Below are 17,235 nucleotides of genomic sequence, written 5' to 3' on the forward strand. Positions count from 1 at the left end.
TGTCAAAATGTCCACGTTAACAATAACAGTAAAAAAGACAATATTAATTTTTCCTACTGAACCAATTCTTATGTGACATGACGTGGATTGACAATAAAGGTGGTTGCTGTAAAATTCGATAGCAACTCCAAATTCATTTTTAAATGATTAATAAATGTTTTATTTTTTATTGTTTTTTGTTCTAAAAGTATTTATTACAATTATGAAAAATTTAATTTAGTGAGATTGCCTAAAACGACCCATTCTCTTAATCTTAGAATTGAAATAGGACAAACCAAATATAGACATGGTACGCACATGCCATCCACATCAATAGGACAAAAATAAGATTTTTCTAAAACTTACAATTACCTAATTATGCTCTCATATAAAGGGATTACTCAAAAATTTCAACCCTCATTTTTTATTTTGTAGAGAGAAAGGGAGAGGAGAAAGAGAGAGAGAGAGAGAGATGAAGACGGGGAGTCGCTGGACGGCTGGAGGCTTGTGAGAAGTGGTGATATTCTGCTTGGAGTGGGATAGGTTTGTGGGAAGTGGTGATATAATTTTAATGGGCGGTAAGGTCTGTGGGAAGTGGTGATATTCTGCTTGGAGTGGGTGGTGCTCACACTCGCCTTCTTCTTGAGGTACTATGCCTGGTGGTGGTGGTGGTGGTGCTGCTATGAGGAGCTCCAAGGTGCAACAAGCAGCTGACGAGGATTTGAAGGACCAGCCATAGCCTTTCCAAGTCTAACATGGAACATCCAACATACATCGATTCGATTCCTAGAACATCCAACATACCCCGCAGCCATGGCCTCCCTATTTGCTTCCACCCTATTTGCTTCCACCACTAGAACAATCTCTCTCTCTCTCTCTCTCTCTCTCTCTCTCTCGATTCTATTACTTTTCTTAGCGCATCCTATTGATGCAATGGATCATTTTTTGGAATTCGAGTGTCGCGGCGCAGATTAGAGCTTTCAATTTTTTTAATTAAAGATTTTTGTTTTCACTGTAAGAAATTAGGGTTCTTGATGCAATATTTAGAACGTGTATCGGTTTTGTTGTAAACATATATTGTGCAATAAACGGCGTTGGGAGATATGTGGGGCTAGATTTTAGAAATCCGTAAGGATTTGTAATTTGTCGTTTACAAATCTTTGACCTGACTCTAAATTCTAGAAATTCCATTAAAAATCATTTGTATCCAATGATATGGACACGACATGCACATAATATGCTCATAAATCTGAGAACCCAGAGCTCATAATTCTTTCTTCAAAATAAAAAAAACATGACGACATCAGTTGTGAAATTGTATTCTTTTTTTTAAACAAATGATATTATCTACACTAAGCGAAGGGAGATTAGACTTAGCCTTTACATTTTATATGTGGGTATTTTCGTCGTTTCGTTTTTGTGAATGTTGTGTGCATGGCGGCTTGTCCTATTTAAGTCATAAGATTAAGAAAATGAGTCATTCTTGGCAATTTCTCTGTAATTTAACATATCAGATGAATGATAAAACCTTCAAAGATTAAAGTGTGACATAAGCTTTTAAATTTAAATTTTATGTTTAAAATTTGACATTTTATTTAAAAATGCGGTTAGAACATAATAAGTCAAATTCAAACATTTAATGTGAAACAAAATACATATTAGCCATAATATTGTATTAATTTGAATCTTAACAACTTAAAATATTTCACCTCCAGACAGAACCAAAATACGGTTTAATTATAGAGTAATGCTAGGGAGACTAAATTTTGGATATTAAAAAACATATAAGTTGACAATTGGTTTATTATTAAGTGTTGATAGACGTGTTCATTTTTATTGGTAACATATTATTTAGTTTGTAATTTTAATCTCTAAATTTAGTGTTCGTAGGATTACTGCAACCTATTTTTTGTCACCTCTGCCGTCTTTCGTACTCTCACCATCCACCTTGAAATCATAAACACACACGAGTCATGACAAACACACTCTCTCTCCGGAATCAGATCTACCCACAGGCCCTCTCTCTCCCTCTCTTCCTGCAATGGAAATTAACTGATTACTTCCCCCAAATTGAAACCCTATTTCTCCATCCAAAACCCTAATATTCCAACCCTCAATCATCAATGGAGCAGCTCAAGACCATCGGCCGGGAACTCGCTATGGGCTCCCAGGGCAGCTTCGGCCAATCCAAGGAGTTCCTCGACCTCGTCAAGTCCATCGGCGAAGCTCGATCCAAGGCGGAGGAGGAGCGCATCGTCCTCCTCGAGATCGAAACCCTTAAACGACGTCTCTCCGAGCCCGAAATCCCCAAGCGCAAGATGAAGGAGTACATCGTCCGCCTCGTGTACGTCGAAATGCTCGGCCACGACGGCTCCTTCGCCTACATTCACGCCGTTAAGATGACTCACGACGATAACCTCCTCCTCAAGCGCACCGGTTACCTCGCCGTTTCCCTCTTCCTCAGTGACGATCACGATTTGATCATCTTGATCGTCAACACCATCCAGAAGGATCTCAGGTCTGACAATTACCTCGTCGTTTGCGCCGCCCTCAATGCCGTTTGCAAGCTCATCAACGACGAGACTGTGCCTGCCGTTTTGCCCCAGGTCGTCGACCTCCTCGCCCATCCCAAGGAGGCTGTCAGGAAGAAAGCCATCATGGCGCTTCACCGGTTTTATCAGAAATCGCCCTCCTCTGTTTCGCATCTAGTGTCGAATTTTCGGAAGCGGCTTTGCGATAACGATCCGGGCGTCATGGGTGCCACGCTCTGGCCGCTGTTTGATCTCATTACCATCGATGTGAATTCTTATAAGGATTTGGTGGTCAGCTTTGTCAGCATTCTCAAGCAGGTCGCCGAGCGCAGGTTGCCCAAGGCCTACGATTACCATCAGCTTCCGGCGCCCTTTATTCAGGTTTTACTTACTATGATTGGAGCTGAGCTACTTTGTGTGTGAATTTATCTTTTTTTGTATGACAAAGTAATTGAAATAATAGCTCTCCTAAGTGTAAAGCGATGTAATTTAGTGATTGAATTTGACAATGCAGATTAGGTTGTTGAAGATTTTGGCATTGTTGGGGAGTGGTGATAAGCAATCAAGTGAGAGCATGTATATGGTAGTCGGCGATATATTTCGGAAGAGCGAATCCACAAGTAATATAGGAAATGCTGTTCTTTACGAGTGCATTTGTTGCGTTTCTTCCATATATCCTAATCCTAAGTTGTTAGAACAGGCTGCTCAAGTGATCTCAAGATTTTTGAAGGTTTCAACTTTTTGATCTTTTTTTTTTCAGTGTAATTTTGTGCGAATTATGGTCTACATCTAGATGTTTAAGAGGGTTAAACGCCAATTCATGTTAGTTATTTCGTGGACAGAGTGACAGTCACAATTTGAAATATATGGGCATTGATGCCCTTGGTCGACTGATAAAGATTAGTCCAGAGATTGCCGAGCAACACCAACTAGCCGTCATTGATTGCTTAGAGGTACGAGATTCTCATTTAGTTTTAGGTATTCTGTTTTAGAGTTGTGCTTGTAACTTTTTAAGTTAAGTGAAGTTTGATGTGCATGATGCAGGACCCAGATGATACTCTGAAGCGAAAAACGTTTGAATTATTGTACAAGATGACCAAGTCCTCCAATGTGGAAGTAATTGTGGATCGTATGATTGATTACATGATTAGCATTAATGACAACCATTACAAAACATACATAGCTTCTAGATGTGTGGAGCTTGCAGAGCAATTTGCACCAAGTAATCAATGGTTTATCCAGGTAAGTGTAATACATGCTGTAATGAAATTCTAGTTCTATTAGGGAGCAATTTTGTTAATGCTTATTGATTATCCAATGTCGTTGTCTGATATGTTTTCACTGCAGACCATGAATAAAGTCTTCGAACATGCCGGGGATCTAGTGAATGTTAAGGTGGCACATAACTTGATGAAGTTGATTGCCGAGGGATTTGGAGAGGATGATGATACTGCAGATAGTCAGTTGAGATCATCTGCGGTATGTAACTTTGATTTTGCACTTAAGTTTATAACTGTTTCATTCAATATTAATGAAAATATGCCCTCCTATAGTTTTATTTGATCTCAAAGGTTCCCATTAAACTCTGTCCCTTTAATTGTAGATTCCTCAAATAGTCCCATAAATTACTCAGACCATCTACAATTGATGGGAAAGCATGGACACATCATTTTAGAAGGATGCGTTTTTACCACCACCTCCTTGTCTACCACTGAACTGATAAGGGGAAATAATGTGAAATTAGTGTATACCAACACCAAATTATGTTTAGGGGCAATGTGGAACACAACCTGCAATTCAGGGGCATTAGCTAACTTTCTTGTATAATGTATATTGTAGCCAACAATAGGCAACCTGATTTTTGTTGCCAAAGAGTTTGTTCTTTGAACTATGTTGTAGTTATTACGTAGAGCGATGGTGGGTTGTTTTGCAAAACCACCACTGGACCTATGTATTTTTATTCTGACCTTTTTCACCCGTCTGATGCTTATCTCCTGTTTTTTTGAGGCCGCAGAGGTAGATATTTCTTTGAGATTTACTTTACCTCATTGGGAAAGAAGCATTACTTGTTACTACCTTGTTCATTGATTGGGATGAAATTTTTTGGGGTTGCTAAATCACTAAGTTTTCATTTGTTTGCCATTAGTTCAACAGTCCCCATTAAACTCAGCAGAGAAGATATTTTGCTGCAGTCACCTTTTTTCTTCACCTTATATAGCTTTAAAAACATTTGAAAATTATATCAAAGAGCATGTTTACAATATTTGTGCATTGCTTGCTTCTGCACTCTGTCATCCACCAGTTCCATTATTTTTCACTTATTGTGTATGGTAAAGAAAAAAACTTCTTTGTGTTTAGGTGGAGTCATATTTACGCATAATTGGTGAGCCAAAGCTTCCATCTGTATTTCTTCAGGTACATTAACTCCTCTGTACTTTTTCTCTTCTTTTATGTTAATTTTTTAGAAAGAATTTTCCTGTCGATGTCTTAATTTTAGTTGATCTCAGGTTATTTGTTGGGTTTTGGGGGAATATGGAACTGCTGATGGAAAATATTCTGCTTCCTATATCACTGGGAAGTTATGTGATGTTGCAGAGGCATATTCAAACGACGAATCCGTCAAGGTATTCTTCGAAGTCAGATTTTCGTAACTAGAGTTTGCATCATCTGAATTTGTATTTTAGTTTGAATGGAAGGGATTTCCATGCTTCTTAAATTTGGATATTAAGTCATGGTACAAAATATTTAAGATGCATATTAGACTATGACTCCATTTCATTTCCTTTTGCAAAAAAAATATATTTTTAAATTGTTCAGAATAAGTTATACATGGCAGCAAGCTGCTGACATCTACGAAACTGAATGATTTCGTAATTCAACAACTATTCCCATGTGAACATTAACTTGCTTTGAGTTTTAGTTAGTTTTCTATGACAGATCTGTGAGCCATCTTCTGCTTATGATTTTGAATTTTATTTTTCTACTGCCTTTTGGTAATACTATCCAATTCCTAATTGTTCAATGACTGCATATTTTGAGTTTTGGTTTCCATTTGGTAACCGGATGATGATTCTATAGTTTTTCACTTGGCTGGGGAAGCAAAATGCTCAGTGAGATGAATTAGTTATTGATTTAAACTTGGACATACTATTGGCGCTTTAAAGTGGCATATGGGATATGCTGGCTTCCTTTATCAAAAACCATTGAACCTCAACTTTGTAGTCTTTCATGTTAAGTTTGTATGTTTAGCATGTGCATGAAGTACAAACATCTGCTTATGTTCTTGTGTCCTTCCTCAGTGGCCTAGGCATTTTGATTCTATGATTATAAATATCATAGCAGAGCTCATCAGACAAGTAGATGCAGACTCTCAACGCGATTCTGTTTTCTTTGATTTCTCTCAACAACAACAACAACAACAAAGCCTTTTCCCACTAAGTGGGGTCGGCTATATGAATCCTAGAACGCCATTGCGCTCGGTTTTGTGTCATGTCCTCCGTTAGATCCAAGTACTCTACGTCTTTTCTTAGAGTCTCTTCCAAAGTTGTCCTAGGTCTTCCTCTACCCCTTCGGCCCTGAACCTCTGTCCCGTAGTCACATCTTCGAACCGGAGCGTCAGTCGGCCTTCTTTGCACATGTTCAAAATCACCGGAGCCGATTTTCTCTCATATTTCCTACAATTTCGGTTACTCCTACTTTACCTCGGATATCCTCATTCCCAATCTTATCCTTTCTCGTGTGCCCACACATCCCACGAAGCATCCTCATCTCCGCTACACCCATTTTGTGTACGTGTTGATGTTTCACCACCCAACATTCTGTGCCATACAACATCGCTAGCCTTATTGCCGTCCTATAAAATTTTCCCTTGAGCTTCAGTGGCCTACGACGGTCACACAACACGCCGGATGCACTCTTTCCATCCAGCTCGTATTCTATGGTTGAGATCTCCATCTAATTCTCCGTTCTCTTGCAAGATAGATCCTAGGTAGCGAAAACGATCGCTTTTTGTGAGCTTCGCTAGATTGCTCCGGTCATTAGTGTGGATAAGTATATAAATGGATAGAGATAGGAAAGCAAACACAAGATGTACGTGGTTTACCCAGATTGGCTACGTCCACGGAATAGAAGAGTTCTCATTAATTGTGAAGGGTTTACACAAATACATAGGTTCAAGCTCTCATTTAGTGAGTACAAGTGAATGATTTAGTACAAATGCCATTAGGAAATATTGTGGGAGAATGATCTCGTAATCACGAAACTTCTAAGTATCGGAGTGTGGTGTCGTCTTGACTTGCCTTATCTGTCTCATAGGTAGATGTGGCATCTTCTCTGGAAGTACTCTTCCTCCATCCAGGGGTGGTATCTTTAACTGGTGGAGATGCACAAGGTAATGTATCAATTTCACTTGAAGCTTACTTGTAGTTTCAGGCTTGGTCAAGCGCGATACAAACCAGGTAGTAGGAGTCCCCCAAGTCGCCGAGCTAGGGGGTCTGCTGAAAGAGGTGACAAACAAGGTAAGCAATCAGAGCTCCGACTGATTGTTCACCTTCTCCCCATCTTGCAGCAGCATGAAGGATAAAGAGAAGAAAAATGAGAAGAGATGATATGAGATACTTTTGCTTTTGAAGAAGTAACTTTCCACAGGCTTATTCTTGAACTGAGCTGGAGGGTTTTCTGGTTTCCTCCAGAGTATAAGGCCGACTGAAGAATTTGAGGGTCAAAACAAGTCCATCAAATCTAGAGTACGTTCCACCCTGCTGATATGGGATACTTTTGCTTTTGACAGAGTAATGAATGTATCGGCACGTGTGCTGTTACGCTTGTCTCCACATGCTTCCTTGTATCCTTCGCACTTGCCCTATCTGTTCCTCAAGCAGATGCGGAATCTTCCCTGGAAACATAAGATGTTGAAGATGAGTACTCGAGAGCAATGTCAGGTAAGTAATCAGGTAAGGGGTTCCAGGCAGTCAGTTCCTGGCTGGAAGCTTGATTCCAAGTGCTGACTGATTGCTCTCTTTCTCCTTGTCTTGCAGGTAAAAACAAGGCCAAAAGAAAAGACAGGGAAAAAGCATGATATGGGATACTCTTGCTTTTAACCCTGATGATATGAGATATTCTTGCTCTAGTATAGCTTGTTTGCAGAGGTATTATCGGGGGGAAAGAAAGCTGAATATTTCGAAAGACTTCGTTGGGAGTGCCCTCTCAGATATGATGAAGGGTTGAGCATTTTTGCAGGTCTGCCTGTCCGTTGGGGATGGAGGTCGACATATATAGGAGTCTCCCTAACAACAAGTAGTAATGCTATTCCTTTACCCTGCTTGGTCATAGCACGGTAGTGGGAGCTGCCAGTTTCACATGTTTTAACTCTGTCAGAGCACTTTGAAAAAGTGGTCTGTGGTATCTGGCTCTCGAGATTCGGAGAACGATGCCTCTTCGATTTTTGAGAAAGCAATCATGCTGGGGGTATGACTCTCGAGATTCGGAGAGCAGTGTCTCTTCGATTTTTGAGGAAGTAATCATGTTGGGAGTCTGGCTCTCGAGATTCGGAGGGCGGTGCCTCTTCGATTTTGGAGCAAGCAATCTTGTTGGGAGTGTTGTCTCGAATGTGAGTAAAGGTTGGGCATGTTTGCTAGTCTACCTTGCCACGAAGCACAAAGGTTGACACACAGGGACTTTCCAATTATCCAGCAATGGTACTGTTCCTTTACCCTCTCTTCGATTTTGAGAAAGTAGTCATGTTGGGAGTCTGGCTCTCGAGATTCGGAGGACGGTGCCTCTTCGATTTTGAAGCAAGCAATCTTATTGGGAGTGTTTTCTCGAATGTGAGTAAAGGTTGGGCATGTTTGCTAGTCTACCTTGCCACGAAGCACAGAGGTTGACACACAGGGACTTTCCAATTATCCAGCAGTGGTACTGTTCCTTTACAGTTGTGGGTAATAATATGGTAGCTAGACCTTCAAAATTTATGTGTCTAAACTTTTGTTAGTGCTGTTTCTTTGCTATTCTTTTACCTTTCTTGGTCAGAGCGATGTAGTGGGAGCTGCAAGCTTCACGTGCTCAACTTTGGCAGAGAACTTTGGCAAAGTTATTTGTGGTACCCATGAGCTATTGTTGCGTGTGGGAAGTGGGTGATTGAACAGTAAGATTCATGTGCTTTCTACTTCACCAGAAGTCTTCGACAGAATGCCCATAATTTCTGCAAAGCTGAGTGTGCGTGTGACAAGTGCTGACAAGGCTAGAAAAGTAGGTGCCTCTTCGATTTCTGAGATCGGCCCTCGTGGTCTCTGAGCAGCCCATCTTTTGAGAAAGCGAGCGCCTCTTCGATTGATTCGGAGAACGATGCCTCATCGATTTTTGAGAAAGCAATCATGCTGGGGGTCTGGCTCTCGAGATTCGGGGAGCAGTGTCTCTTCGATTTTTGAGAAAGTAATCATGTTGGGAGTCTGGCTCTCGAGATTCGGAGGGCGGTGCCTCTTCGATTTTGGAGCAAGCAATCTTGTTGGGAGTGTTTTCTCGAATGTGAGTAAAGGTTTGGCATGTTTGCTAGTCTACCTTGCCACGAAGCACAGAGGTTGACACACAGGGACTTTCCAATTATCCAGCAATGGTACTGTTCCTTTACCCTCTCTTCGATTTTTAAGAAAGTAGTCATGTTGGGAGTCTGGCTCTCGAGATTCGGAGGACGGTGCCTCTTCGATTTTGGAGCAAGCAATCTTATTGGGAGTGTTTTCTCGAATGTGAGTAAAGGTTGGGCATGTTTGCTAGTCTACCTTGCCACGAAGCACAGAGGTTGACACACAGGGACTTTCCAATTATCCAGCAGTGGTACTGTTCCTTTACCCTTGTGGGTAATAATATGGTAGCTAGACCTTCAAAATTTATGGGTCTAAACTTTGTTAGTGCTGTTTCTTTGCTATTCTTTTACCCTTCTTGGTCAGAGCGATGTAGTGGGAGCTGCAAGCTTCACGTGCTCAACTTTGGCAGAGAACTTTGGCAAAGTTATCTGTGGTACCCATGAGCTATTGTTGCGTGTGAGAAGTGGGTGATTGAACAGTAAGATTCATGTGTTTTCTACTTCCCCAGAAGTCTTTGACAGAATGCCCATAATTTCCGCAAAACTGAGTGTGCGTGTGACAGGTGCTGACAAGGCTGGAAAAGGCTGGAAAAGTAGGTGCCTCTTCGATTTCTGAGATCGGCCCTCGTGGTCTCTGGGGAGAGCCCAGCTTTTGAGAAAGCGAGCGCCTCTTCGATTTTTGAGATCGGCCTTCGTGGTCTTTGAGCAGCCCAACTTTTGAGAAAGCAAACGCCTCTTCGATTTCTGAGATCAACTCTCGTGATCTCTAAGCAGCCCAGCTTTTGAGAAAGCAAACGCCTCTTCGATTTCTGAGCAGGCGCCTCTTCGATTTCTGAAGCTTCGTCGAGTGCAGATTTTTATAGGGGCTGGCATTAAGTTCCAAAGCACACTTGAATCTCCACCAGTAGAAGCTTCATTCTTGCACTTCTAAGATCTTGATTTGTCCGACCTCTTCTCTCTTCAACACCTTTGAAAATGTCTGGCCCCTCCGACCGTCGTTTTGACTTGAACCTTGTTGAAGAGGCAGCCCCGCCTTCTCCAGACAACATATGGCGCCCATCCTTCGTCTCCCCTACTGGTCCTCTTACCGTTGGGGATTCCGTGATGAAGAATGATATGACCGCTGCGGTGGTGGCCAGGAACCTTCTCACTCCCAAAGATAACAGACTACTTTCCAAACGGTCTGATGAGTTAGCTGTTAAGGATTCGCTGGCTCTCAGTGTTCAGTGTGCAGGTTCTGTGTCTAATATGGCCCAACGCCTATTTGCTCGAACCCGCCAAGTTGAATCATTGGCGGCTGAAGTGATGAGTCTCAAACAGGAGATTAGAGGGCTCAAGCATGAGAATAAACAGTTGCACCGGCTCGCACATGACTATGCTACAAACATGAAGAGGAAGCTTGACCAGATGAAGGAAACTGATGGTCAGGTTTTACTTGATCATCAGAGATTTGTGGGTTTGTTCCAAAGGCATTTATTGCCTTCGTCTTCTGGGGCTGTACCGCGTAATGAAGCTCCAAATGATCAACCTCTGATGCCTCCTCCTTCTAGGGTTCTGTCCAGTACTGAGGCTCCAAATGATCCCCCTCCGGTGCCTTCTCTTTCTGGGGCTCTACCGACTGCTGAGACTTCTCCTAAGCAACCTTTGTGAAGGCTCCCTCTTGTGTGCTTATTTTGACTCATGTATATGTACATATTTGTAGCTTATCGGGGATATCAATAAATAAGCTTTCCTTCATTTCAACGTATTGTGTTAAATACACCAAAGCCTTCTTCGCTAAGTTCTTTGAATTTTCTTTTGTTAAAGCTTGTATGTTGAAGCTTTCTGAGTGGAGCATGTAGGTTGGGGTAGTGTTCCCTTAATTTCCCGAGTGAGGAAAACTTCTCGGTTGGAGACTTGGAAAATCCAAGTCACTGAGTGGGATCGGCTATATAAATCTTAGAACGCCATTGTGCTCGATCCTGTGTCATGTCCTTCGTTAGATCTAAGTACTCTAAGTCTTTTCTTAGAGTCTCTTCCAAAGTTTTCCTAGGTCTTCCTCTACCCCTTCGGCCCTGAACCTCTGTCCCATAGTCGCATCTTCTAATCGGAACGTCAGTAGGCCTTCTTTGCACATGTCCAAACCACCGTAACCGATTTTCTCTCATCTTTCCTTCAATTTCGGCTACTCCTACTTTACCCCGGATATCCTCATTCCTAATCTTATCATTTCTCGTGTGCCCACACATCCAACGAAGCATCCTCATCTCCGCTACACTCATTTTGTGTACGTGTTGATGTTTCACCGCCCAACATTCTGTGCCATACAGCATCGCCGGCCTTATTGCCGTCCTATAAAATTTTCCCTTGAGCTTCAGTGGCATACGGCGGTCACACAACACGCCGGATGCACTCTTCCACTTCATCCATCCAGCTTGTATTCTATGGTTGAGATCTCCATCTAATTCTCCGTTCTTTTGCAAGATAGATCCTAGGTAACGAAAACGGTCGCTCTTTGGTATTTCTTGATCTCCGATCCTCACCCCTAACTCGTTTTGGCCTCCATTTGCACTGAACTTGCACTCCATATATTCTGTCTTTGATCGGCTTAGGCGAAGACCTTTAGATTCCAACACTTCTCTCCAAAGGTTAAGCTTTGCATTTACCCCTTCCTGAGTTTCATCTATCAACACTATATCGTCTGCGAAAAGCATACACCAAGGAATATCATCTTGAATATGTCGTGTTAACTCATCCATTACCAACGCAAAAAGGTAAGGACTTAAGGATGAGCCTTGATGTAATCCTACAGTTATGGGAAAGCTTTCGGTTTGTCCTTCATGAGTTCTTACGGCAGTCTTTGCTCCTTCATACATATCCTTTATAGCTTGGATATATGCTACTCGTACTCCTTTCTTCTCTAAAATCCTCCAAAGAATGTCTCTTGGGACCCTATCATACGCTTTTTCCAAATCTATAAAGACCATGTGTAAATCCTTTTTCCCATCTCTATATCTTTCCATCAATCTTCGTAAGAGATAGATTGCCTCCATGGTTGAGCGCCCTGGCATGAACCCGAATTGGTTGTCCGAAACCCGTGTCTCTTGCCTCAATCTATGCTCAATGACTCTCTCCCAGAGCTTCATTGTATGACTCATTAGCTTAATACCCCTATAGTTCATGCAATTTTGTACGTCGCCCTTATTCTTGTAGATAGGCACCAAAGTGCTCATTCGCCACTCATTTGGCATCTTCTTCGTTTTCAAAATCCTATTGAAAAGGTCAGTGAGCCATGTTATACCTGTCTCTCCCAAAAGTTTCCACACTTCGATTGGTATATCGTCTGGGCCTATTGCTTTTTTATGCTTCATCTTCTTCAAAGCTACAACCACTTCTTCCTTCCGGATTCGACGATAAAAAGAGTAGTTTCTACACTCTTCTGAGTTACTCAACTCCCCTAAAGAAGCACTCATTTCATGTCCTTCATTGAAAAGATTATGAAAATAACCTCTCCATCTGTCTTTAACCGCGTTCTCTGTAGCAAGAACATTTCCATCCTCATCCTTGATGCACCTCACTTGGTTTAGGTCCCTTGTCTTCTTTTCCCTTGCTCTAGATAGTTTATAGATATCCAACTCTCCTTCTTTGGTATCTAGTCGTTTATACATATCGTCAAACTAAAATATTTATTTAAGAAAAAGCCATCAAAAGTACAATTGTGGACAAGAAATCCACTCTCAAATTACATCAGCTAGAATTGCTTGAATAAAACTCTCCAATCTGCCAAAAGTACGTATAAATCTTTTGCACATAAAAAACTTCCTCAAGAAAGCTGGGCTCGGGCATGGTTTGGAACGGTGCAGCTGTGACGGCATGGTTTGGAACAGTCAAGCTGTGACCTATATGCTTGTGGACCTTCAAAGGGAGGCTACCATCGGGGCCTATTAGCGGTAACAACAATTGAATCAAAAGAATGTGGGTGCAAATCATAATTAAAACAATATATATATATATACACGTATATTTTTAAGAATTGGGATTAAAAGGTACAACAACAAAAAATCCTTTTCCCACTAAGTGGGGTCGGCTTTGTGAATTCTAGAAGGCCATTGCGCTTAGTTTTGTGTTATGTCTTCCATTAGCTCCAAGTAGTCCAAGTCTTTTCTTAAGAGTCTCTTTCCAAGTCTTCCTAGGCCTTCCTCTACCCCTTTGGCCTTGAGCCGTTGTCTCGTAATCACATCTTCTAACCAGAGCGTCTGTAGGTCTTTGTTTCACATGTCCAAACCAGAGATCATTTGAATAAGCAGGGCCTCATGTGTAGTTATAGAAACATGAGATCATTGGGAAAAAAAAAAAAAATAAAGAAGGCAATGTAGGGAACAAACTTTTTATTTTCCATTTGATTAAGAATAAGCAAAGGTAATTCTAATCCTCTATTTAGATTTTCATGGGCTGAACGGTGTTTCTGGTTTTATCTTATCCTTTTTTTGAAGTTTTAACAAAAATTAAATGCAAAAATATTCTATCTTGTACATTATCTGGTTGAACTTTAATTCTTTCAATTCATAGAAAATGCACCATCCATGTTGTGTTTATTTTATATCCATGCTTATTTCTTATTTGTTGAAACTGAAGTGAGTATGTTCTTCTTTTACAGGCTTATGCTGTTACAGCAATCATGAAAATATATGCATTTGAAATATCTGCTCGGAGAAAAGTCGAGATCCTACCTGAGGTGCATTTAATGAACTCTTTAATCCTAACTTCACTTTTACAACAATATCAATTTCCATGCTTATAGTGTCTGCTTAGATTTAAACATCTTCTCATATGGATCTTCATTTGGTATCATGCTGTGGAATTATATGTAAGGATGCATATAGTCATACGTTTCCTAACCTTTTAACAATTGAATGCCTATCTGACAAGAAACTGAATCAGTGTTGGATTTTCTTTTCTAATCAATGTTTTTTTTTTCTTTTCTAAATTTATTTAAATTTTCTTGTTTAAGTGTGGTGTACTCCCTCTGTTTTTAAGAAATTATAATTTGATGGCTGGACTTGGAAAAGTTTGAAGATAAATCTAGGAGATATGTTTTAGAGTTGTAGTGATATGAATAGTTGTACATTGAAATTCTATGGACAGAACTTATAAGATCACATTCATCTATCATTGGTTAGCTATAGTGTTGTCATTTTCATTTTGTTTTGGCTCGTCACGGAGGTACTTTTCGATTGATAAAAATCTTTATTCCCATGCAGTGTCAGTCTTTGGTGGAAGAATTATCAGCTTCTCACTCAACAGATCTACAACAGCGTGCATATGAATTGCAAGCTGTCATTAGTTTAGATGCTCCTGCTGTTGAGAGTATAATGCCGCTAGACGCAAGTTGTGAAGACATTGAGGTCATATTATCTACTCGTGCTATGCTTTTATGTCTTGTCAAGTATTAAGAATTACAGCAGTCCTACATTAAGATTGTGGAGCCTTTTTCTGTGTTATGCCAAATGATTTTTTCCATGTGTAGAGTTCGATTCTGATCGACATATTTTCTTTTATTTTGCAACGTCCATTAACATAAAGTAAAAATAGGATTCCATTGATAGTCTCTAAGTCAACTCAAAAACATTGTATAACATTCATTATTTTCAGGTTTGTTGTACTAAATTATTTGTTTGGTAAGATTTTTTAGATTTAACCCTTAATTATTGTAATGTTAGTATATGAAAAATGAACTGATGTATTTGTCTCATAAAAATGTATTTCTCAGAGCTTATTGTAATGCGACATAATTCACTTTTCCAAGTCACAATATATCTCTCATGTTTAAATATCTTGATGAAATGTAGTTCACTTTTTCACATCGTGAGGATGTATGTGGTAGTGTTTCATGGATGCATTCTCAAAAATCATGATGCAGTATTCATGTTAGACAAGAATATATAGATTCTGAAGAATGTAACACACAATACAAAAACTATGAAAAACGAACATGGATCCAAATGAGACTGCTTGCTTGCTTTCTATTCAAATATGCCCCACATGTCTTTTATACACCGAGCAATCAGCTCCCCCTTCTTTACCATTTTCATTTTTGTATATTTTCATGTATATGTATGGAATGGATCAATATAAAGACAGTCATCTTCAGGTCCCAATTGCGATGATCTCAATTAATATTATTAAACTGTACTTTGGAAAACATTTTGGAAAAGATCTTGGTGTAAATGAAGAAAACTTCACAATCGGTTTGTGATTAGAATTTCTTACTTTACCAACATGGGTGAAACTTGGTTGGTACTACCTGGATGCCTAGCAAGTGTTTCAACTTAGTGTTGGAGTTAGTTTGCTGGCTTCTGTCCTTGCTAATCCTTGCATCTTATTTCTTCCCTTTAGTTGTGGGTGTTCTTTTGAAAGGTTTTGCATATTTCTCCATTATTCCGGAAAACCTTTGATTTGGGATTCTGCTCTGCATATACACCATCTCCTGTAGAGGTTATTTATTTATCTAAAATAAAGATTACATTTAGAATTATATATGTACTAATATCTTCATCTTCTTTTGCAGATTGATAAAAACCTTTCATTCCTCAATGGCTATGTCCAAGAAGCACTAGAAAAAGGCGCTCAGCCCTATATTCCCGAGAATGAGCGCTCAGGAGTGTTAGATGTCAGCAACTTCGGAAACCAAGATCACCATGAAGCTTTAACCCATAGTCTTAGGTTTGAGGCGTATGATCTTCCAAAGCCAGTAGTGTCATCAAGAGTTCCCCCAGCTACAGTTGCTTCCTCAACTGAGCTTGTTCCAGTGCTAGAACCATCTTATGCGAGGGAGACCCGCCAACCTGCATCATCGCTATCTGTCTCAGATGCAGGATCGTCGGAACTTAAGCTACGACTTGATGGTGTACAAAAAAAATGGGGCAGGCCAACATACTCTTCTTCTGCATCACCGAGCTCGAGCTCTTCAAGTTCTACTTCCCACAACACAACGAATGGGGTCACACAAGTAGATAGCGTGGGCACTTCAAATTCAAAAGCACGTGACACTTATGATTCAAGGCGGCCACAGGTTGAGATTTCTCAAGAAAAGCAGAAGCTTGCCTCTTCTCTGTTTGGAGGCTCATCAAAAACCGAGAAGAGGTCATCTTCTGCCAACCATAAGGCGTCTAAGGTGGGTAGCCATGCTTCAGAGAAGTCCCAGGCGCCAAAGGCTGCAGTTGTACACACTGAAGTTAATCATGAACCAGCTCCAGACTTGCTCGACTTGGGTGACTCAACTAGTTCTGCTCCGTCTGTAGATCCTTTTAAGCAGTTAGAAGGGCTTCTTGATCAAACTGACGTCGCGTCAAATGTGAATCATGGTACAGCAAAGACACCTGATTTTATGGGATTATATGCGGATACACCTGTCAGTGGGCTCAGTAGCAGTGTTGGGGATCTTTTGCCGACCAACAGGGATGAGTTTAATCTTACATCTGAGTTATCAAGTGCTACAAGGACTGCTCAAGGTGGGGTAACACAGATTAATAAGGGTCCTAACCCTAAAGATGCCTTGGAAAAGGATTCACGTGTAAGGCAGATGGGGGTGACACCAACAAGGCCGAATCCCAACTTGTTTCGAGATCTGCTTGGCTAAACTGTTCAAACAGCGGAACCTTGGGTCATGATTGTTCGTGAATATTTTCTGTGGTCTTTCGGAGTGGCTGGCTGTATGATAGGAAATGCTACTCATTCATGAGTTTCAAGGCCGGATGCAGAGTTGTAGAGACACCCATATGGAGTGAAAACATAAAAACCAGGTATAGGCATGTATTTACTTGGATATTGTTTTGAGCCAAGTCAACATGGAGCATTTTCTTTGCGGCAGCGTGGAAGGGGTTGTGGCGGGTTTTTCAAGCACTCGTAGGAATACGGTTGTGTCGTGCATGTGTATTAAGTGAGTTTTTGTTCGTGTTTAGGGACGTTTGTTCCCTAATTTAGCAAGTTTTACTTAAGTTGTAGACTGTAGTAGTTGTCCCCTTGACATTGTTGAGCCCCTTTGTATTTTTTGGCGGATGGAATTGAACATTCAAACATGTAATAGCACCCGGTCATATGCAATGACTGAGTAATAATGCTCCTTGGAGAATTCAGAAGCTATATATCCTCACTCCTTTTTACACCTCA

General features: G+C 40.6%; 1 protein-coding gene across 1 annotated transcript; it reads left to right on the top strand.

Moving 5' to 3' along the window:
• Positions 1-1,923: 1,923 nt before the first annotated feature.
• On the top strand, positions 1,924-17,235 carry LOC126614087 (AP-4 complex subunit epsilon-like). Its single transcript, XM_050281720.1, has 10 exons — positions 1,924-2,891; positions 3,025-3,240; positions 3,353-3,463; positions 3,555-3,752; positions 3,858-3,989; positions 4,869-4,925; positions 5,018-5,134; positions 13,724-13,801; positions 14,328-14,471; positions 15,635-17,235. The coding sequence occupies exons 1-10, from the start codon at positions 2,103-2,105 to the stop codon at positions 16,703-16,705; spliced, it is 2,913 nt and encodes a 970-aa protein (XP_050137677.1). The 5' UTR covers positions 1,924-2,102; the 3' UTR covers positions 16,706-17,235.

This window comes from Malus sylvestris, chromosome 2, assembly GCF_916048215.2.
Source record: "Malus sylvestris chromosome 2, drMalSylv7.2, whole genome shotgun sequence".
Lineage (NCBI taxonomy): Eukaryota > Viridiplantae > Streptophyta > Magnoliopsida > Rosales > Rosaceae > Malus > Malus sylvestris.